The 24,145-nt window shown below is 43.3% G+C and overlaps 1 protein-coding gene across 7 annotated transcripts in view; it reads right to left on the minus strand.

Annotated features, from left to right (window-relative positions):
• LRCH3 (leucine rich repeats and calponin homology domain containing 3) overlaps positions 1–24,145 on the minus strand; it is a 111,852-nt gene that overhangs the window by 54,309 nt on the left and 33,398 nt on the right. For all 7 annotated transcript variants that reach the window (XM_054040139.1, XM_054040135.1, XM_054040136.1 and 4 more), the window contains exons 2-6: positions 9,515–9,659; positions 5,300–5,426; positions 1,666–1,771; positions 1,382–1,518; positions 321–430 (exon numbers count right to left, since the gene is read on the minus strand). In XM_054040139.1, coding sequence (XP_053896114.1) covers positions 321–430; positions 1,382–1,518; positions 1,666–1,771; positions 5,300–5,426; positions 9,515–9,659 — 625 coding nt within the window. The remainder of the gene's footprint in view (positions 1–320; positions 431–1,381; positions 1,519–1,665; positions 1,772–5,299; positions 5,427–9,514; positions 9,660–24,145) is intronic.

Consider the following 24,145-nt stretch of genomic DNA (forward strand, 5'->3'; position numbering starts at 1 on the left):
TAGATTAATGTCTTAAAAATAGAACTTCCTTCTACCATAGCCTGAAGACATTAAACTTTTTTTTTCCCCTCGAGAGGGTGTGCCCTTTAGCACTGGCTGAATTGTGATATTACTTCATTTTTCCTTCTAAACTGTCTTGCTTGGACTCCTGCTAGAGCAGTTCACAGTGTGACACACACCACAATGTTCTTCAAGGCCACAATCGCTGGTGAAATGTACACTAACCAACAATCAGTGGATCTAGTTTCTGCCTCTTCTGAATTCAAGAGAGTAGACAAGTTTTCCCCAATCCACATCAAACAGAATATGCGCAAACTTACCAAGAGCCAAATCCCATGGGCCTCCTATCATAATCAGGCAAGTCTGGAGCTATCTTGCATGCTTCTATGTTCAGGTATTTAAATATGTGGATTTTTCCTTTTATGCATATCTACAAAAAAGGAAATCCATAAACATATTTAGCACTTTATTTCATCAAAGCGCTGTACAGACATTAACTAGCTGTTGTGAACTTATAACATTCTTACAGCTCTTCATCCATTTTTTGAACCTTCTCCCATTACAAACAAACCATCATATTGAAGTGTCACAGAATAGATGTATAATAAAAAACTGGAAGCTTTTTCCAAAAACATCTGGACTGTTTGGAGCCCTTTCTGTAAGCTTGCTCATAAGGGTTTATCATGTCAGTGGTCGTCTATGTGAACAAGGAGCTATATGTATTTGTAAGGGGTAAAACTTGGAACTACAGCAGAGGCATCCAAACCTTGCCCAACCTAGCCGCCAAGAGCCAGGCCTAATTTGAATCAAGCGAAGCCAATTCTAACTCCCTTCATCTTTAATATGGAGGCAGAATCTATGGAAACTATAGGTCACAGCACTTCCCATTCTTATTCAGAGGAAGCAGGTCATTCCCCAGGGCTATACATACATATTAAAGATGAAGTCAGCCATTGACCACATTGTATTTAGCCTGCAGGCTGCTGTAAAATGAATGAAAATGCATTGCGCTTTTAGGTTCCCAGTTCACTACTTCAACAGTAGAATGGCTCAAAAATGTTTTTTGTTCATAGCTCTTCCTCTCCCCCAAAGCTTACTCTGATCTAGAGCCACTTTTTTACTTATACTGTACAATGAGAATTTTATTCAAAAGGCTAACGAAGGAATTCCTGCAGTAACCACATACCTACTACCAGTAGGAGAACTAAATTAAGGGAAGTGGAAGAGTATTTCTGCCATGGGTTTCTTTAAGGTCTCTAGAGAAATACAGGTTCTTTAAAATCTTATTGTTCACAAAAGAAAGTTTTAACCATTCCGTTTCTAATCTCACTTTACATCCTCTAGTGAAAATAGCAGATTCTAATTCCAAACTTTAATTCACCTGTGCCGGGGGTGACTGTAGAGGGTTGTTATCTAGTGTGATTGTCTGAAGATGCCTGAGGTTCCGATAACAAACAGGAATTGTTGTGATTTTATTGCAGGAGAAATCGAATCGAATCAAAGGCAATTCTGCAAGCTCTGGAGATAGAAAACAAACATTCAATCTAGCAGCTATAATAAAGAGTATGCTTACTACTAGCTCTTAGGAAAACAAGCTTTAAAAAGAATAAAAGTGTCAAAAATCTAAGTTGTTACATATGACAGACTTTTATCTGCTGATCTCACCTTCAGGTAAATGCACCAAATGATTTCTCCTGATGTTCAGGTCACGCAAAGACTCCAGACTGCCAATCTGTGGAGGTATTGTCTGTATTTCATTACAGCTCACATCCTGCAATACAAAACTACAAAGTGAGCCACTGTTTTGATACTGTCAGCCTGTTTAAATAAATCCCACTGCTAATAGGCAATTCCTGCCTCCTGGTTTTGTAGGTGTATGTACATTAACTCTGACAGGCAGTGTTTTATTTATAAACTTGTCAAAAATAAACACTTCTATGACACCTAAGACTGTCAGAGTGCTTTACTAACATTCATTAAGTTTCAGCATCATGACAAAGTATTAATTATCTCCATTTTACAGATGGGGAAACAGAGGCACAAAATATTTTTTTCAGTCTCCCAACAACAGCAGAGCAAAGAAAAGAACGAACCCAGGAAAAATGACACTAGATCATAAAAGCTCTTTAGACAAGTTACACATTATGGAAAAAGTGAAGCTATAATGATATTTCCATGTATATTAAGTTAGCAAACTAGCATGTTAGCGTAAATTTCTGTCATTCCTCCACAGATTGCCCATTTCCCATTCCTCCGCAGACTCTGAAGCGGGAGAGCCTGGAGAAACACACTACCTGCCATGTACTTGATCTGGATATTTTCAAGGGCCTATCCTCATAACCTCTAGGCAATGTTACAACATTTAGAATATACAAAAGGATAAAATATATACTAAATTGCCAATACAAAAGCCAGCCCAGACTAAATAACTCACACAAAAATGATATTAACCTCACATGCATCTGGGCATTAGCAGGCATATGCAGCAGGCAGCCAGGGAACAAAGTGAGAAGCCCTAGTAGAGCTACGTGGTGCAGCCCTTAGCTCTACCAGTGCACTTCACTTCTCACTATTTTTGTCTTTTACTGAATGCCAAGCTTTAAAAAAAAAATCTCAAATGTACACACACACGAGGAATACTCAGAGTATATCATTAAAGAATATATGCTTGTAGGACTGAAAGGAGCATGTGTGAATCCCTTATGTTTAACAATCTCTCCCACCTTGTATTTAGCTCAGATACTCTGCTTACTTTCTCCAGGCATGAAAAAGAGCTCTGTGAAGCTCGAAAACTTTTCGCTTCTGCCAGCAGAAGCTGGTCCAATAAAAGATATTACCTTGCCTTCCTTGTCTCTCCCATTAAAGAATACAGGTACTTTTGTAATTCTGTGCCATTCCCAAATATGAGTTACACACTTATCAAGATTCTATTGCAATTGTCTCTAACATGTCAAGTTGTCTAGGTTGTTTTTTAAATCCACAAGTTCATAAACACACTGAAAAACTAAATTAAAAGCTGAAGTATTTGAAAAAAAAATAAGCTAGCTATCTGTATAGGAACGATTCCCTATACCAATTCCCACCAAGAATATCCCGGGATGGCAGATAAGTGGAATGTCCTGCAGATATTCAATAAGCCATTGCAGACCAACTGGCGACATGTCTCAGGAGGGGTAGTTGGTGGCATGGCTACCTCTCTAAAATATCACTCCCTAAGATCAGGACGTCAAGGCAAATAAAGACTGCCTTAAAATAAGTCTTGCTGAGGCAGGGGACGCTAGGAGAAATAAAACTCCAATTTCAAGCCTAAGGTGTCAGGTCAAGCTCATCCAATAGACATGTTCATGAAAACTGATCTCCATGTCAAGTGTACCTCAGAGGGCTAGGCTGTTCCTCACAATCGACATCCAACAGCCTTGTCTGACTGTTGTAATTTGGCAAAGGCTGCTAAAGCTAAAGAAGTGAGTGAGCTACCCCAGATCATCTCTAGGACAGTTGGAAAATGAAGTAAGTAGAACTTCAATGTATCAGAGCAACATTTCTAGCTAGAGCTTTCAGGCATTCATTACAAATACTAGAATATTGTGTCCAGTTCTGGTGTCCACACTTCAAGATGGATGTGGAAATAATGGAGAGAGTCTGAAAGGGGATGACAAAAATCATTCTGGGACTGAAAAATAAATCTTATGATGTGAATCTTATGGGGGTTAATCTATTCAGCTTATCAAAGAGAAGGCTGAGAGGTGACCTGACCACTGTGTCTAGGTATTTTTACACAGAAAAGTTATCTGCTAGTGGGAGATTTTCAGTCTTGCAGACCAGGGCATAACAAGATCCAATGGCTGGAAGCTGAAGTTAGACAAGCACAACCTTAAAATAAGATGCCATTTCCTAGCAATGAGGATAATTAAACACTGGAACATCTTACCAGGGGTGGGGGTGGACTCACCATCACTTGGAGTCTTTACAATGATATTGGGTATCTATCTAAAATAAATGCTTTAATCCAGTTTCTGGGAGGGAGGGGTGTGTCAGGCTGGAAGGTCATGGTGGTCCCTTCTGGCCTTAGAGTCTATGAATCCCCCTGTTCATTCTCTCCCCTTGATGGGCCATGGAGAGAACAGCTCTGCATTGCACTCAACATGCTCATAACACTTGCAGCTCTGCATTAAGATAATGACTATAATCAAATCTCATGCTTCAGACGGTTGCTGCAGGGGTCAGGAAGAAATTTTTTCCCCAATGAACAATTGGCCATTTGTATTCTATATTTTTCCCCACCCCTCTGTGAAGCATTAGGAATTGACCTTAGCTGGAGATATGATGCCGGAGGTGGTGGACCAGTGCTCTGAGGTGGTACCTGATCACCAGATTTGGAGTTGGGAAGGAATTTTTCCCTGGTCAGATTAGTAGGGACCTTTGAGGTTTTTTTGCCTCTCTCTGCAACATGGAGCACAGATCACCTACTAGGATCGTTTGGGCATATCCCACCTAACCAATTCCCTGAGACTGCAGAGGCATTGGTGGCACCTCACTCTCTCCTGTTCTCTGCCTGTGGCACACAACAGTTAGTCTCCTGAAGACTGAAATGCTTTAGTCTAACCCAAGTTACTGGGCTCAACACAGGGGTAACTGGGCAAAAATCAATGGTCTGTGATACATAACAGGGCAGACCAGATGATCTATTGGTCCCTTCTGGCCTTACACTCTATGAACAATAATGTCATATATATCACCACTTGCAACTGCCTCTACCAGCTATGGAGAGATCCTGGGACATCAGACTCTAGCTAATACAGTACTGTACACTCTAATTATAGGATAATATGTGTATGGCAGGGAGCCGGAGTCACCCACATGGAACTTTTATCTGGAACGCAGAATATATGATAAATTAACGTGGATGTCTTAGTAGCACTGTATTTGTTTAAACAAAGTTCCATTCTGATTCTATCTGAGGTATTTATCTGGACCCCATTACTGTTGTATCTGAGCACCTCACAATCTTTAAACTGTATTTACTCATAACACCCTAGTGAGGTAGGGCAGTACTATTATCCCCATGTTACAGATGGGGAACTGAGGCACAGAGAGACTTGCCCAAAGTCAGGAAGTCTGTGACACATCAAGGAATTGAACCTGATCTCATGAGTCCTGGGCTAGTATCCTAATCATTGGACCATCCTTCCTCCCTCGGTCAATAAAGTTATTTCATCTCAATGAAATTTAAATCCACTAGAGCAAATCATTTATAAACTAAGGACTGAACAGCAATCATTAACAATAAGTATATACTCACAAGCTCTGTCAGGTGTCTGAGCTGTCCAATTTCTTCAGGTAGTGAGACCAACTTATTATTACTTGCTATCAAAACTTTCAACGGTAGACTACACATGTGTACTGGCAATGTTGAAAGCTGGTTTCGACTTTCGGGTAGGGAAAAAAAAAAAGTCAGAATGTGGGAAGAGACCATTTACCAATTTTAACACAACATAAGAGAATCTCAAAATCATGTACTCTATTTTGACAGGATGTAAGAGAATCAAGTCAGTTTCGAGACACATTTACAAGTGGGCTGGTATCTTGCAGTCTCTTCTTTACACATCTTCCTTATCCTTTGCTTTACCGAGATGTGTTGTAAACAGAAGCTCTGAATCTGCTACTACTCGTGGGGATGGGGGGATAGGGCATTTCTGTAGGAGGCTTTTAGGCTCTGCAGCTTCCTTCCTCTTTCAGAGTCTGGCCATATTTAGGCATCATGCAGACACCATTTTCTTATTTTTTTACTGCGGATTAGCATGTGGGGAACAGCGTAGGGTAGAAACAGCGTATTATTTGCTCAGTAGAAATGTTAAGTGTGTGTTTTCATTATTTAATTTGTAATAGGGCCAATTATCATGGTGATAAGCATTTAAGAAATCCTTGTTGCAATGAATTTGGACATGTTACAATCCAGTATTTGACACATCACAATTTATAACCATCAAAGCAAACATTAGGTCATGTAACTGGACTGAAACCTCAGTGAATGAATCACACAGGAAGAGTTTGGTTTATAAAACGAGAATGCTATGATTTATTTGTAAACGGAAGCAATCAGACTGGAAAACTAGGGAAAAGTTAATGTTACCGTAAGGAGGTTTTAACAAGATACTAAACTCAAGTTTATCAAAATGTGGCATTGTTCTTCTAGTGTGTGGAGTCTAAATTTCCCACTACAAAATCCTACTCCTGAGCAGTAGACGAACTAATGTCAGCTGGCATCAAGGAATAATAATTTCAAATACACCTGTTAGAGATCACAGCAATAGGAAATCCATCTCTGACTCACATCCTATTCCTACAATGCACACCATAAAGCAAAAAAGGAAGATAAGCAAAACTTACTTGGCAAAGGGGTAACACCAGATGTAATGCAAAATGTTTTTTTTCTCTTAACTAATATCATTACTAGTTTGTGAACAGGGGTTCTGCATACCTCTTAAAACATTGGTTTTAATAATGCAGGTTGCAGTATACAGTTGAACTTCAATAATAGGATACAACATGGTGATATTACAGGTCAGGAAATTAAGTTTTATTACAGATAGACATATGTATTTATGTTTTGTAAAAAACTGTTTAAAATCTACCAGTGCAATGTACTCAAAGGAAAATTCCCTGTACTTGCTTAGAAGTTGCAATTAAATACTTCTCTTTCTTGGGACACTTCTTGACAGCTAATAAGTGTTGACACTTAAAAGGCTAACAGACGAATCAGTCTTCTCTCTTTTAAACTAATATATCTAGATTTTGTCCAAAGAATGCTGGCTTCTATTTCACAAGAGGGAGATTCCATACAGTTGGAATTAAACTAAGTTTTGGGTTGTCTTTGTCAGTTATTAGTTTCCCAGCATACCCCTCACCTTACTATCAATAACCTCCTATCTTTAGCTAGTTATTCAAGGAGCAATGGCCCTTATTTACAGAGCAAGGTTTTGCTTTTCAAAGCAAGAAAGGAAACCCATAAGAATGAGTGAAATTGATAGCACCAGATTCTATATTTTTAGACAATAAATCCTGGATGTGTATTTTACATCACTGATTTAAATACAAAAAAGTGCTCCTATACAATGCCTAAGGTGCATAGACAAACAATATACTGTGCAATCAATACTGTGCATTCAAGAAAATTTATTGCATATACAAGTTAATATAGATTATAGTCTGAAATGCACATGTGGTGGGTATTCACAATTTAAAATGTAGTTAAAACATGGTCAATGGCCACTAATTTTAAAGTTAAGTATTTTTTAAGTTAAAAACAGCTAACGTAGTACATTTTTCATCAAAAGGAAAAAAGCAATATTATGCTTTCATTGCTAATTCAATTTAAACTACTTCTGAATTACACCAGTTTTAAAAGAGGAAATATGCTTGATCTGTTCAATGTGCAATTTACAAACCCAAGAAACATTTACTTCTCTCAGCCTCACATATTTAATTATTGGCTCTATCCTTGCTCTCTATTTATTCACGCACAAAAAGAGACTGTCCAACTCTATCTTGAGTAGATTTACACTGCTTACTTCCTCTGACTTCAGCAATTTGTTCAATATGCCGACTAGCTTTAAAAAAAAGAAATTCTGAGCAATTTGCACAATTGCTAGTCATCTCCTCCATGTCAGTCTGAGACATCTTATTTTCAAAACAATCTCTTAAAACAGCATTTTTACTAGCATTGGTCCATTCCTTTTATTTTAGGAATCTAGCAAGCATGAAATTATTTTTTTTGCATTCAAGATGTACTGTAAAATACCTACATTTACAGACATCTTTTATAAAAAGTCTTCGCATACGGAGAACTACTCAGACATCCATTTTCTGACATTATATAACTCAAAGATGCCAATTTCTCCTAATAATGCTTAATCACTCTTGATTGACCTTTGCTTGGATAACTTAAGTCTAAACAGGATCACAAAGATTTGATATAAACAGTGTAAACGGAGCTAAAGTTGCTTGCTTTAATGTAGTGATTAAAAAAAAAGAGAGGCCTCCAGCTACTCAGGTAGCTACCTTATTCAAAGTCTTTCCACGTGGCTTTAGTCACTGAAACGGATGTATTTATTTTGGGTCGGAATCTGTCTGCACTACTTCAGCTGCAGTTCATTTCTATTTCTTTACCTGACCCACTCCTCATCCAAGCTTGAACTTTTGATTATACCATAGAAGCTCAAGGAAATAATAAGAGTTACATACTAACTAAAGCCAATAGGAAAAAGTCCCAAAGGATTAGAAAAATCTAGCCACAGGTGATTTTTGCTATTTTATTTAAAACTAGCACGATTGCACAACTGACAATCATTTATCAACACCCAACTGTCATCAATATGAAGCAAGGATATTTTATTATAGACCTACAAGTGCCCTCACATCCTAGCAGATCACAATTTGAAATTAAGTATGACTATTAACATCACCTCAGCTGCAAAGAAAAGCCAGCAAATCCAGTTTAAGGGACTCTGCCAATTTCAAAATTACAAATTATGCCTGAAAATATTTTTAAAAAACTTACTACACCTAAAATTAGTATATTTTCAGCTTATTTACTTTGAGAATTTTACAACACTTTGAGTACAGTTATTTTTACCATTTCCCCTGCATAGCCAGGCTGTTAGCCATTTGCATGGGTCTTTCACACAACAATAGGAGAAAGAAGAACGTGTAATAAACAGGTGCTGGTGTTAGTATCACTAGTGCTAATAATAATAAATGCCCTTTCATGTCTATAGAACTTTCTACCAGAAAAATCTCAAAGCACTTTACAAACATTCATCAGTCAATACCCTTATGAGGTAGATGTCACCATTTTATAGATGGGGAAAGTGAGGCACAAAGGTGCAGTGACTTGCCCAAGATCACACAGTAAGCTGTGGTAAGGCTGGGAACAGAATTCAGATCTCCTGAGTCCCAATCCCGTGGTTTGTCTACAAGATCATCCTTCTTCTTTCATTACTTATAGTACCCAGAAATGTTCATTTATCATCCAGAACCTCAAGAGCTGTCATTTAAAGATCCCATAGAAAAGAATAGAAAACAAAAAACAAATCCCTTCACATTACAGATCTGTATGAAAAAATAAATTGGAGAGAGACAGCAAAAGGAATCCAAACTAGTTAATGAGGACAAGTAGGCAATTTATCTTTCCTATGCCCTCAAATACTGGCCAGATGGGATATGTTTGAGATCACAAAGAAGGAGCAGTGGCTGCCAAGATTTGGAGCAAGCATGCAGAAGTAGATTTCAGGTAGTTAACATGAATCCAGAAGTGTCAAAAATTAAGATTATTACTATCTGATGTCTCCTCATTGAGGTAATTGGTAGAGACTGGTCCAGACTGGTGAATCTGATGGCATGTTATAATACCAAGACACACAGGTTATACACTATATTTGTGTTACCTTCTAATGCTCAAAAGATTGCTAGAGTCTATAACATAGATATTAAAATCAAGATTTAAATGTGATAGTACCTGATATTTAGAAATGTTAAAGACTGTAGATTCAGGATGGCCTCTGGGATGTAACGAATGCAGTTCTGGTACAAGTTAAGGCTCTCAAGGGAAACAAAGTGACACACTTCTGCAGGAAGTTCCGAGAGTCTGTTCCGTGACAAATCTGAAGGGAGGGGAAAAAAAGAAAAGAAGAGAGAAACAATCATCAAATGACCTTTGACTGCATTCTTTGGGTCAGGGATTGTGTCTTCGTATGTATGGACAGTACTTTGTACATTGTGGGTGTTATAAATATAAAATAATAATGGTCACCAGCATCAAGTCTATAAAAGGTGTGTTATGTCAAATCATGTAGTTACAGTTTTTGGGTTTGTTTTGTTTGTTTTTAAAGGGTGAAAGGAAAATCTTGTGTCTATAAAGACCAAAGGACAAAGCCCAGAACATATGGCTTCCTTACACACTCTAACTCTTAACAATAATGTATATGTACTACCAAAGGCAAGAGAGGTTGTTTGGTGTCAATCCTAATTTCCTTTAGAGAAGCTGCCTGTTTAACAAACTGCGTGACATTTCACATCTTCAATGTCCAAACAAGGGCAAACATTTACCAAAGCAGAACTCTCTAGTCAACCCGAACTATTACTGTGCATGATAAAAAACAAATTTAATAACATTTTATTTATTCATTGTGAATTATAAAACATGCCGATCCTAGTCACATTAGAGTTAAAAGAACATACACAAAGCTTACAAGGTAAACTGAACAACAGCAACTTTTTTATCCACATTAGGATCAACAGTTTCTATTTCCTTAACCTTCACAGAACCCACCCAACAATGCAGTCTGTTCTTGAAAGCCTGGCAAATCAAAAAGGCCTTGCAATGTGTCATGAAGGTCACTTTCAAAGTAGAGGGTCCCCTCTTACTGAAAATGCCCTGCCATCGGATTCTTCCTGGCTGAACCAGGAGGTTGTTGAGCCTGAGTGCCTCTGCTTATCTCAACTGTGCATATCTTATGATGAGAGATGGTTTCTAAGGTACACAGGACTCAACTAATTAGAGTTTTATACGTCTAAACTATCACTTAGAATTATACCCAGAAAAACTGGAAGCCAATTCAGGTCATAGAGTACAGGAATAAAGTGCTCCCTCTTCCCCCACCTCCGAAAAAGCACTGCTATTTAAGTGGGTCATTACATTCTGTGCAAGCTGAAGTTTTAGAATGGTCTTCAGGTATAATGTCATGTAGAGTGCATTACAGTAATCCAATCTCAAGGTATAATTATGGCTAACTGTAGCAAAGGCCACAATGGATATAAATGTTGCAGCCTTCATGATGTGCGGATGGGAGAAAAAGAAAAGTCGTGACAAATCTGCTACCTGGATATACTATTAAAACACCAAGGCTGTGAATTTAAGTGACAAATAGCAGACACACACTCACATAATCAAAGGAGACTGAAGAACTGCTGCCCTTTCTTTTGGCTGCTTCCCATAGTCTAAAAGGATAACGTTAGTGTAAACTAGGTTGAATATCAGAGAGCTAGGATATCAGTCATATTAAATCCTAATCTTGATTAGACATTGAGTGAATCACTCAAATACACATCCTGGTCCAATAAAACTGAAACAAAGCTAGGGGTATCTCACACACACACCAAACGCAGCAGACACCCCACAAGCCTCCAGCTTCTCATTGGGCAGCTGGGGCAACAAACTAGAACCCTGAAGAAGCTTGCAAATGAATCTTTGGGATAAACAAGTCAGGAAAGATAGGAGTCACAAATTAGCAACTCCATCCATTCCTGCAGGCATGTCAATGACACTTTGTCTTCAATTTATCAAAATATGCTGATAGACCTAAAATAATCTGCAAGGACATCTGGTTATCCATCATGAGAAAGATCAACCAGCAAGGCAACCAGTGCACTGTTTGCATCATATACAGGACTAAAGGTAGATTGATTGCGGTTTACGAAACTGGAAGACTCCAGCTACTGTGAGAATTACTACTATAAAACTTTACCAATAACATTCCTCCTTCCCCACCCCACCCCCCGCCCATCTCAGCTGAGAGATTCAATACAGTGTGATAACTGACATGATTCTTTCAGTCAAGAAACAGATTCTTGAGCAGCTGTCTAGTAAGAGATGTTGGCATCCTACTTTCTCAAAGGGAAGTGACAATAATGGAACAGCTACTTCTACAGTGAAGAACAGATCCAATTCACAGGTTGTTGCTCAAAGCTTTTCCAGACCCTACAAAACCAGGCTGAAACTCAAGCAGGGAAGACTCCTTATTTGTCCCTGCCTTTCCTCCTTCCATCACTCTCTCCATCCATGGTTCTGCTACCAAGGGTGAGAGAATTCATAGCTAAGATTCCTCAAAATCGGACTGAATTAGCTTGAACACACCTCATTGTATGAATAGTTGACTATGTACCCAAGTGGATACATCCTGGATTAACCACGCTCTTCAACACCTGGAACAATTCAGATGTTCAAGAATTTGTAGATGCTAATGGAAGCAGATAAACTTCTCTATGCTTCCTGCACAGTCATAGCATACAATTTCAAACAGTCTTTATGCCATAAGCAATCATACTCAGCATAAGACCTCTCCCAGTGATGCTCTAGTCCAGCAGCTCCCAAACTTCATTGGTGCATGTACAGCCTTCTTAAAAATTGCTGTGAAATGAGTGATGGAACACCAAGCTCACTTACCACCAATGATTACAAGTACCACATTTTGGGATCCCCGGCTCTAGACATTTCCCTTTCCAAGCGTTTGTTTGATTCTCAGTAGCATTTCTTTTTGAAAAATGATAGCAACCAAGTAAAACAACTTGGCAAAAGCTATATAACTGCTGCAGATAACATAATACTCTGTATTACCCAAACTATTACATCCCCATTGGGAACCCGTCTGCTCCAATATTGTACTAAAAATGTAACATGAGAAAAGCTATTTCCAAACAAATAAAGTATCTCAACACAACAGACAAATTTCATAAACTGGGCAATGAGGGTAGCCAATTTTGTTATTAGAAATCACTAAAATCTGCAGCACACTAAAAATATTTTAGATACACAAACTTGCCATATGCTAAAGCACAACTGCACTGTGACATTCATAACATGAAAAGGAAGGTCAAGTTGCCTGCAATTACTAAAAAGTTCAAACAAGAAATAGGAGTAGAGTATAATTAAAAGAAATACAAACATGATACCTGTTTAAATATCCACTCATTCCAGGAGCTAAAATAGCTTATGTCCAATCTAGTCCCTTTAAATAATTACTACAAAATCAACATCACCTACAAAGTTTAAGACTTCGTTCATGTTTCTTGGGCAAACCCGCCACCGATCCCACTGTCATTATCTCAATCACATACTCAGCTCCTTCCAACACACATTTATTTCTTTCCCTCCTTCACACAGCTGTACTGCCAAGAAGATTTTAATAACCAGTCATTTAAAAAAGGAAACAGTGCTCTCAATTAACAAGTCATATTTTCTGGCAGAAGAGGCCAGGCAGTAATGGAATGAGTTTGACAACTGACGTAAGAAGTCTCGATTATTCTGGTTGCATTTGAATTTTACTAACCAGCATTTAAAACACAAATCAAAACAGACTTTATTGGTTGTTCAGTTCACAAGCATATGAGTACATAGTACAGAATACTGACATTCTGAAGAGCTATGTTTCCATATTTTCTGAAGGAGGAAGTCATTGCAAAAGCATGATTAAGTGTGAAGAATAAGGAAACTTGCAAAATACATTCAAAGTTAGTAAATTAGTTCACAGCATGATAGAGCCAGCAAAGCATGTGTAACGCAAAGGCTTCACATTTTTCAAACAAGGCTTGCCTAAATTTAGTGTAACTTTTACAATTCTACATATCTCAGCGCAGTAGGAATTCAATAGAAATCTGATCAACTGGATTTATTTTTACAAGACCTTCAGAACATAATTGAGTTGAGGTAGAAGTATGGACTCTAAATCATCAAAAGAAGGCCTGATGAATTAAAGATTAGTTAATGGGGCAGCAGCAGGTTTACTCAAATGGAAGTCCCCAGTTTGCCATCCTCTGCTCTAGGTTTGCTTTATAGAAAGTCCAGAAGGAGCCTCAGCAAGGGCATAAAGACATCAAATATTGCAAGGGGAGAAAGGCACTGCCACAAGAAGAGTCCAAGATGACTGTAAAATAGGAACTGCTTAATTGAACAGAGCACCTCAAGAACCTGACAGAAGAAAAGTTATAGCAGAAAATCAAAACGACCATTTGTGAATGTGAAAACTGCAAATGAAGTGTTTCACTTGCGAATTATGAAGGCCCAACAAGTGTATATACAATACCTCTTAATTTAAAATTCCAGGTAATCCAAACCAGCTCCGTGTCCCCACCTCCTTAGCTTTGTCAATTAAGTGGAATTTTGCAATTTGTATGGTGGCATCATTAGTCTAATTGGCCCATTCCTCTGAAAACTACCCTCTCCCCTCTGGAACAATCAGACCAATAAATAGTTTAGGCAATACAGTAGTCCTATTATGAAACAATTTAACAAAACAAAATCCCTATGTGAAGAGAACAGCTCTAGCAAAAATAGGAGAGAAGAGTTATAAAGCACAATGAAGTGCTGGTCATACATGTATTAAAGTTGATTTGCAGTATAGCACTTCATGGTAGATGTCCAAAAGGGAAAAGTATGTGTGTGTAAGAACACAGACAAAGGCTAAGGGATTTTATTGGGGGAAAAAAAAAAAAAGTGTCCTAAAATCTCAAATACTCCTCTTCTGCTCAAAATGACATAAAAATAAAGTGGAAGTAGCACTGGAGAAACAGAGACAGCAGAAATTACATTGTCACCTCTCTAATCTGCACATCATAAAATTCACACAAACAGCTGGCTCCCCATTTCTCAGCAAAACTTTTAATGCCGGAGTGTTTTAGGATGACCTTGTTATTACTGAGATCTCAGTATTTTTACAAGACACACTGCAATACTTCTATTTATACAATAGTTTCATTTATTAAGTGATAATAGTCAAATTAAGCAAGCAAAATATGTTTTATAATGCATTATCTCTACTTAATTTAATGTTTGTTCACTTCCTTATTTGACAAAATTCAATAATATGTAATAAACACAGTCACTGATATAAATTAGAGCAGTTTCACTATCCATCAATTCTTCTATAATAGACCAAAGAGCAACTGCTCATCAATTATTGTGAATGACTATATTAGCGAAATATGGCTACTGTACTTTGGAATGGGAATTACTTTTATTCAGGTTGACCTTTCATGGATTAGAATTGCTGTTCTCATGAATCTGCCATACAATAGGATCTTCTAGCTTGCTAAAAATAGGTCAGTTTTCTCGGAAGATCATGTACGACTTTAGCAAAAGGGAAATGTTCTTTGGAAACTAAGTTCTTTGTGAAAGATAAAAACCTATCCATATGAATAAAAAATAAAGTTTCATAACAGGGTCAGACTGATAGTGTTTTCCATATTAATCAGGGTCTTGTCCTGAAAGGCAGAAAATCCAATTTTACATGTGACATGCAGACAATATATTTACAGTTACTTCATGTATATTAGATAAAAGCTCTCACTACATTCAAAGAAGAATGGCATAAAGATATCAAAATATTTTAGTGCAGGATGATTCTCTTTTAAGGGCAAGAGGATGGTCTGCTTTGTCTAAAACATCAGTAAACAAGAATACATGCAGCAGTATGTCAAGCAGTTCACAAGCATCCTCAAATAAGTCTAGCCGAGGGGTTCTCAAACTTAATTGCACCACGACCCCCTTCTGACAACAAAAATTTTTACATGACTCCAGGAGAAGGGACTGAAGCTTGAGACCACCCAAACCCCACCACCCCAGGCCTGTAACTTGAGCACCATCGCTCAGGGCTGAAGTCCTTGGGCTTCAGCCCCAGGCAGTGGGGCTTGGGCTTCAGCTTCAACCCCGGGCCCCAGAAAGTCTAAGCCAGTCCTGGTGACCCCATTAAAAAGGGGTCACGAACCACTTTGGGGTCCTGACCCAGAGTTTGAGAACCGCTGGTCTAGTCTAAAGTGAACAACCCAAGGGACACAATGCTATAGACACTATAAACAACAAAGGTAAGATGACAAGAGCTATCATTTCAGCAGCCAAATGATCAACAAAATATATATGGTAGATGGCTAGTACAAGAGAATAGGGGAAATAGCAGGATGAACGAACATCTAGAAGGAAGCACAGTATAGTTGTTCTGTGAGGAATTACATGTTCAAAGTCTGGAACTACATGAAATAAAAGACTGTTACTCACCGTTGTAACTGTTGTTCTTCGAGATGTGTTGCTCATATCCATTCCATTAGGTGTGTGCGCGCCGCGTGCACGATCGTCGGAAGATTTTCTACCCTAGCAACACCGGCGGGTCGGCTGTGGAGCCCCCTAGAGTGGCGCCTTCATGGCGCTGAATATATACCCCAGCCGACCCGGCGCCCCCTCAGTTCCTTCTTGCCGGCTACTCCGACAGTGGGGACGGGGGGCGGGTTTGGAATGGATATGAGCAACACATCTCGAAGAACAACAGTTACAACGGTGAGTAACCGTCTTTTCTTCTTCGAGTGCTTGCTCATATCCATTCCATTAGGTGACTCCCAAGCCCAACTTAGGTGGTGGGGTCGGAGTGAGACATTGCTGTGTGCAAAACCGCTGATCCGAAAGCAGCATCGTCTCTGGACTGCTGCACTAGTGCATAGTGAGCTGTAAATGTGTGGACTGATGACCAAACCGCTGCTCTACAAATGTCCTGGATCGGAACTTGTGCCAGGAAAGCCGTCGAGGAAGCCTGGGCCCTCGTGGAGTGAGCGGTGAGGTGTGGTGCTGAGACACCTGCCAGGTCATAGCAAGTCCGGATGCAAGACGTAATCCAGGAGGATAGGCGTTGTGAGGAGACCGGTGAGCCTTTCATTCGGTCGGCCACTGCAACGAAGAGTTGCGTCGTCTTTCTAAAGTGCTTTGTGCGGTCAATATAGAAGGCCAGGGCCCTTCGTACGTCCAGGGAATGCAAACGTTGATCCTGGCGAGTGGCATGTGGTTTGGGATGAAAGACCGGGAGAAAGATGTCCTGGTTGATATGAAAAGGAGAAACCACCTTAGGGAGAAAGGCAGGATGTGGACGAAGCTGCACTTTATCCTTATGGAAAACTGTATAAGGGGGCTCGGATGTAAGCGCCCTGAGTTCAGAAACGCGCCTTGCTGAGGTGATGGCTACAAGGAAGGCTGTCTTCCAGGATAGGTACAAAAGTGAACAGGTGGCCAGTGGCTCGAATGGAGGACCTGTGAGCTTGGAGAGAACCAGGTTGAGGTCCCACGTCTGAACGGGCTGACGTTGTTGTGGGTACATCCGGTCTAAGCCCTTGAGGAATCTAACGACCATCGGGTTAGAGAATACCGAGGACGCGAGTTCCCCTGGGTGAAAGGCCGATATAGCGGCCAGGTGAACTCTAATTGAAGATATCGCCAACCCCTGCTGTTTTAGGGAGAGGAGATATTCCAAAATGAGAGGAATGGGTGCCTGCAACGGGGACATGGCTCGTTGTTCGCACCAACAGGAGAACCGCTTCCACTTGGCCAGGTACGTGGTGCGTGTTGAGGGCTTCCTACTGCTCAGCAGAATCTGTTGGACAGAGTGCGAGCATTGCTGCTCTGCCTGGGTGAACCATGGAGCAGCCACGCCGTGAGGTGGAGTGATTGTAGGTCGGGGTGACGCAGCCGGCCGTGGTCCTGAGAGATGAGATCCGGACACAACGGAAGCGGGATCGGTGTCTGAACAGAGAGTTCCAACAGTGTGGTGTACCAATGTTGTCTCGGCCACGCTGGAGCGACCAGAATTACCTTTGCCTGGTCTCTGCGCAATTTGAGCAGTACCTTGTGGACCAGAGGAAACGGAGGGAAGGCATAAAACAGGTGGTCTTTCCAGGGAAGGAGAAACGCATCCGAGAGGGAGCCCGGAGCTCGACCTTGTAGGGAGCAGAACACGTGGCACTTCCTGTTGTCTCGAGATGCAAACAGGTCTATCTGGGGAAACCCCCACCTCCGGAAGGTGGAATGTATGATGTCCGGACGGATAGACCACTCGTGCGTCTGGAAGGACCTGCTGAGTCGGTCCGCTAGAGTGTTCTGGACTCCAGGGAGGAACGATGCCGTGAGATGGATTGAGTGGGCGATGCAGAAGTCCCACAGGCGAATGGCCTCTTGGCATAGAATTGACGAACGTGCTCCTCCTTGCTTGTTGATGTAAAACATGGCCGTGGTGTTGTCGATGAGAACTAGCACACATCGGCCACGTAGGAGGTTGAGAAATGCCTGGCACGCCAGGCGCACCACCATCAGTTCCCGAACACTGATGTGCAGGGCTAGCTGGGGTGCAGTCCACAGGCCCTGGGTATGGTGTTTGTTGAGATGGGCGCCCCAACCCAGAGTTGAAGCGTCTGTGACCAGGTGCAGAGAGGGTTGTGGGGCGTGAAATGGCATCCCCTCGCAGACCACATTGTGATCTAGCCACCAGGTGAGGGAGGTCAGGACCGAGATCGGGACCGTGACCACCATGTTCAGGCTGTCCCGATGTGGTCGATATATTGACGACACCCAGGTCTGGAGTGGGCGAAGCCGAAGTCTGGCATGCCTGGTTACGTACGTGCAGGAAGCCATGTGACCCAGCAGGGTAAGGCACGACCTCACCGTGGTAGTTGGGAACGCCTGGAGCCCTTGAATGAGGCTCGTGATGGTGCCAAATCGGTTGTCTGGCAGGATGGCTTGTGCACGTTTGGAGTCTAGAACTGCGCCTATGAATTCTATTCTCTGGGTAGGTTCTAGAATGGATTTGTCCTTGTTGAGTAGGATGCCCAACTCGTTGAATGTGTGCACTATTATGTGGACGTGAGCTTGAACTTGCTCCTTGGTGCGACCGCGTACCAGCCAGTCGTCTAGGTACGGGAACACCTGTATCCCTTGCCGACGAAGGTACGCTGCCACGACAGCCATACATTTCGTGAACACTCTTGGGGCCGAGGATAGGCCGAAGGGAAGGACTGCAAATTGGTAGTGCACCGCGTTTACCACGAATCGCAGGAAGCGTCTGTGAGGTGGGTAAATTGAGATGTGAAAGTATGCGTCTTTCATGTCGAGGGCGGCGAACCAGTCTCCAGGATCGAGGGAAGGGATAATGGCCCCCAAAGAGACCATGCGGAACTTCAACTTTACTACGAATTTGTTGAGTCCGCGCAAGTCCAAGATGGGCCGCAGACCTCCTTTGGACTTGGGGATCAGGAAGTAACGGGAATAAAATCCCCTGCCCCTTAACTCTATCGGAACCTCCTCTATGGCCCCCATGGCCAGGAGCGTAGAAACCTCCTGTATAAGAAGTTGCTCGTGAGAAGGGTCCCTGAAGAGGGACGGGGAAGGGGGGTGGGAGGGGGGGATAGAAGAAAACTGGATAGCGTATCCCCTCTCCACCGTGCGGAGGGCCCAACAGTCCGAAGTTATAAGGGACCAAGTGCGGTGGAAGTGGGAGAGACGATCCTGAAAGGAGGGGGCTGGATCCTGGGGGATGACTGGGGCACCGTCCTCGACCGCACCTTCAAAAGTTCTGTCTAGGACCTGAAGGTGGTCTTGGTGGCCCCTGGTTCTGACCGGGTTGAGGGCCAGCCCATCTTCTCCTACCACCTCGCCCTCGCCTCCGGGCCGAGTCTTGTCTCTGACGAGGCGGGGGGGGGTAGAAGCGCTGAGGCTGCGGCCTAAATGGTCTGCGCTGAGGGCCCACAACATGCATCCCCAGGGAGCGCATGATTGTTCTCGAGTCCTTGAGGCTCTGCAGGCGAGAGTCCGTCTTGTCTGAGAACAATCCATGTCCCTCAAAGGGCAGATCCTGTAGGGTTTGCTGCAGCTCCGGAGGCAAACCCGAAACCTGAAGCCAGGAGATCCTGCGCATAGCGATACCCGAAGCCAGGGTCCTCGCAGCTGAGTCTGCTATGTCCAAGGAGGCCTGCAAGGAGGTCCGAGCCACCTTCTTGCCCTCCTCTACCATGGCTCCAAACTCTTCCCTGGACTCCTGGGGAATCAACTCCTTAAACTTCCCCATAGAGTTCCAGGAGTTAAAATTGTAGCGGCTCAGTAGCGCCTGTTGGTTCGCCGCTCTAAGTTGCAGCCCTCCGGCTGAGTAAACCTTACGGCCAAACAAATCGAGCCGCTTAGCCTCTTTTGATTTAGGCGCTGCAGCCTGCTGGCCGTGGCGCTCTCGTGCGTTCACTGCTTCCACCACCAGTGAACACGGTTGGGGGTGGGTATACAAGTACCCGTAGTCCTTAGACGGGACAAAGTATTTCCTTTCCACCCCTCTCGCTGTGGGTGGGATAGAGGCAGGAGTTTGCCATATCGTATCCGCATTCGTTTGAATCGTGCGGATCAGGGGTAACGCCACCCTCGATGGGGCATCCGCTCCAAGGATATTCACGATCGGGTCGTGCACCTCCACTATCTCCTCCGCCTGCAGGTCCATGTTACGGGCCATCCTGCGCAGAAGATCCTGGTGAGCCCGAAGATCTATTGGAGGTGGGCCTGTGCACGATGTGCCCGCCACTGCCTCATCCGGAGAAGAAGAGGAAGATGCCTCCGGTGGAACAGGATCCAAGGGCTGGTCCTGGTCTCCCTGTTCCTGGGCTGGAGCATCACCTGTGCCTGGGTCCAGGGCGTCAGGTGGTCCGGACCCAGAAGCCTCCATGCCCCCTGGCGGAGGCCGAGAAATGGTGGACTCCGGGGCCCCTCTGATGGAGTGACCGGAGCGAGAGGTCGAAGCAATTGGAGCCCCTTGCGCCTGATGGTACGCCCACGGGGTCCAAAACGACCAGTGAGATGGGCCATGAGAATGGTCCTCTGCCATCTCCTGCCAATGGCCCAAGTCCTGTTCCTCGGCTTGCCCCTGAGGGGGGTATGCCGATCTCGAGAGGTCCTCCGAGGAGTGGGACACCGATCTCGATGGCCACGGCGGTGCCGAGAGCGTCGAGACGATTCCCATTGGCTGCGGTGCCGCACGGTGCCGGTCCGGAGATGATCTATCTCTACGCGGTGCCGGCGATCGGTGCCGGGACCGCGACCGGTGCCGATGACCTCGTCGGTGCCGGGAGTCGGATCTAGACCTCGACGAGGACCTGGAGTATGCCCGGTGCCGGGAGCGGCCTCTCGACGTCGAGAGTCGACCGTAGCGGTGCCGAGAACTACGTCTCGACGTTGATCGGTGCCGACGATCATAGCGGTGCCGAGACGTAGAGCGGTGCCGCGAAGAAGATCTTGGCCGCGAGTACGACCGGTGCCGAGGCGATATTCGGTGCCGGGACTGCGAGCGGCGTGGGGACCTGCTTCGGGACCTGGATCGGTGCCGAGGTTCCAGCCCTTGCGATGGAGGGCGCATCAAGGCAGGTTTCCCCCTCGACTGGACCGGGCGAGTCAACGGTGCAGTCGGTGCCGGTGGTTGAGGCGGTGCCGGCTCCGTGAGAGCTATTAAGTCTCTCGCCGCCGCGAAGGTCTCTGGAGTCGACGGGAGGCACTGTATCACCGCCGGTCTCGGTGGAGACGCTATCTGCACCGGACTCAACGGCCTCGGCGCCGGAGTCGACGGTGCTGGAGGCACCTGTTTCCGGTGCTCCACCGGCGGACGCGGCTCTACCCCCGGCACTGGGGGAGCCGGCGTCTTCGGCACGGATGTCCCCGTCTTATGGGCTTTTTTATGCCCCGGGGATAATGACCGGCGCTGAGGCACTGCTTGCGGTGCCGACGAGGTCCGGTGCCGGGGAGGCTTGTCTGACGCCACTCGCGTGGTCGTCATAGCCGGTGCCGCCGGGGCACTGTGCACCGAGATGCTAGGTGCCGGGGCCTGACTTGTAGATGGAGCGTCCGGACTAAGTGCCGCCTCCATCAGGAGTTGCCGGAGCCGAAAGTCCCGCTCCTTCTTGGTCCTTGGTCTGAAGGCCTTACAGATCTTGCACTTGTCTGTTTGATGGGACTCTCCCAGGCACTTCAGACAGGAGTCGTGCGGGTCGCTCGTGGGCATAGGCTTAGCGCAGGAGGCGCACTGCTTGAAGCCGGGAGCGTTGGGCATGAGCCCGGCCCCGCGGCCGGGGGAGAAAGGGGGAGACGACCCCCTTAATCCCCTGAACTACTTAGAACAACTAGAACAACTTTTAAACTATTTAACTATTTAACTATAAACACTAGAACTATAACTATAACTATAACTGTGATACAACAAACTAAGCTAGGGAGAGTGGAGAACAGCTAAGCAGCGCTCCACAGTTCCAACGACCGTCAGGGGCGGTAAGAAGGAACTGAGGGGGCGCCGGGTCGGCTGGGGTATATATTCAGCGCCATGAAGGCGCCACTCTAGGGGGCTCCACAGCCGACCCGCCGGTGTTGCTAGGGTAGAAAATCTTCCGACGATCGTGCACGCGGCGCGCACACACCTAATGGAATGGATATGAGCAAGCACTCGAAGAAGAACTTTGGTTCCTTCGTGTTTACATCTTTTAAGACCATGACTGACTCAATATTTCCACAATGGTGACAGTAATTAGGAACAGACCCTACTGTTACCAGCTTCTCATAAAACATTAATGTATAACGTTCATGCACTAACTGATGTACCCTGCAGATGAGCTGAACAAACTAATTTGTGACCATTTCTCCAAGGAGCCAGCCTGCTCCTTTGGGGATTACCTTCCTACGTTATAACATCCTCTAGATTGGTCACAAATTGTTCCTTTTGAAGAATATCTTTATGTTTGGTAGTTCAATTTTGATACAGCATCTTTAGAACAAAACTATCAAATCCGTTACTGAAATTACTAATGTTTCTTTGGTCCAGCTGTAAATAAGCATTATGGATTTTTTGTTTATTTTTAATTCTTTCTGCCAGCTTGGGAGGATCATGGGTACAATGAACTGTGTCCTTAATAAGATTTTTATGGATTATTTTTATAAGAATATGGAACAAAAAGAAGGAGTGCATAATCCTAACAGGATGAAGCTATCTGATGCTATGGCACCAATTCCTTTCCCTTCTGTAGGAGAATGGGAGATTACTGTTCTGAATGGGATAAACCTGCTTTGGTAGGTCTCAAATGTGAGGACACTGGTTTTTGGTCTCCGAACTCACCCACTCGTGAGAGTCAGTCTGAGAGCTATTCAATCTGCTAGAACGTTTCCCTTTACCTTATAAGCATTAGGAAGGTCTCAATTGACAATATCCAGTTTCACACATGGAGGATTTCCTGACACAAGAGGACTGATCTCATTTCTTCCTGCTTACTTCATACTGCAGCAACATTTTCAGTCTTAACTCCTATTTTTTAAAACCAAAATCTAACACTAACACCTTCAGAGTAGCAGCCATGTTAGTCATATCCGCAAAAAGAACAGGAGTACTTGTGGCACCTTAGAGACTAACAAATGTATTTGAGCATAAGCTTTCGTGGGCTACAGCCCACTTCATCAGATGCATGACTGTAGCCCACGAAAGCTTATGCTCAAATACATTTGTTAGTCTCTAAGGTGCCACAGGTACTCCTGTTCTTTTTACTAACACCATCTTCAGTGTATTCTAGGGTGACCAGATGTCCCGATTTTATAGGGACAGTCCTGATATTTGGGGCTTTTTCTTATTTAGGTGCCTATTACTCCCTCCTCCCCCCACCCTCTGTCCCGGTTTTTCACACTTGCTGTCTGGTCACCCTAGTGTATTCAGAATTTCTCTACCTGACTCAACTCCTCCCCACCAATCCCTCACAAGCATGAACTTTCTTCCAGTGCTTTCCTACCAAGGTTAGACATATCACTTGTCAACATCATTTAGTATGAGAGACTCTGCAAGTTTCATAGATTCATAGATTATAGGACTGGAAGGGACCTCGAGAGGTCATCGAGTCCAGTCCCCTGCCCGCATGGCAGGACCAAATACTGTCTAGACCATCCCTGATAGACATTTATCTAAGTTCTTGACATTTATTTGAAATGGAATTCAAGGTATGACTGGGAGAATCTGACACAGTGTTTAACCATTCATTCATTCTTAGTTCAGCTCATTTTGCCTAGATATTGCATAGGTCTGAGTGCAATATTACACATCACCCATGCTGCAATACATTAACAGGGGTCACACTCAATGTTCCTTTCAAACGCAGAATTTTTATGTCTTAGTAGCAAACTGACAAATGTTCAGTTTTAATGTTCAGTTCTAGATGTTTCACAGTGTTAGAAAGACAGGATTCACAGACCTGGCCTGTTCTTTGTGGAAATTGTGTTCTCGTTTTGGCTGGAACCATTTCCTTGCTCTTTTTGCAGATGGTGGGTGTTACATATAAATTCCTGATGTGTGAACTGACCATAGAAAAGGAGGATTGAAATGGGCACAAATACCTGTTACTAAATCTCCTTTTAAAACTGCTACGCAGTTCTGCCTCAAGAGTCTCTCTGATCTTTCAGGAATACATGATCAAATCTTTTTTGAAAGAGAAAAAAAATATGAAAGCACAAGTACAGCTTCCTCACAAATCATTTAAGTCCACCATTTGGCACTTGCATTTGATAAAAAAA

Source organism: Malaclemys terrapin, chromosome 9 (assembly GCF_027887155.1).
Source record: "Malaclemys terrapin pileata isolate rMalTer1 chromosome 9, rMalTer1.hap1, whole genome shotgun sequence".
NCBI classification, from domain to species: Eukaryota; Metazoa; Chordata; order Testudines; family Emydidae; genus Malaclemys; species Malaclemys terrapin.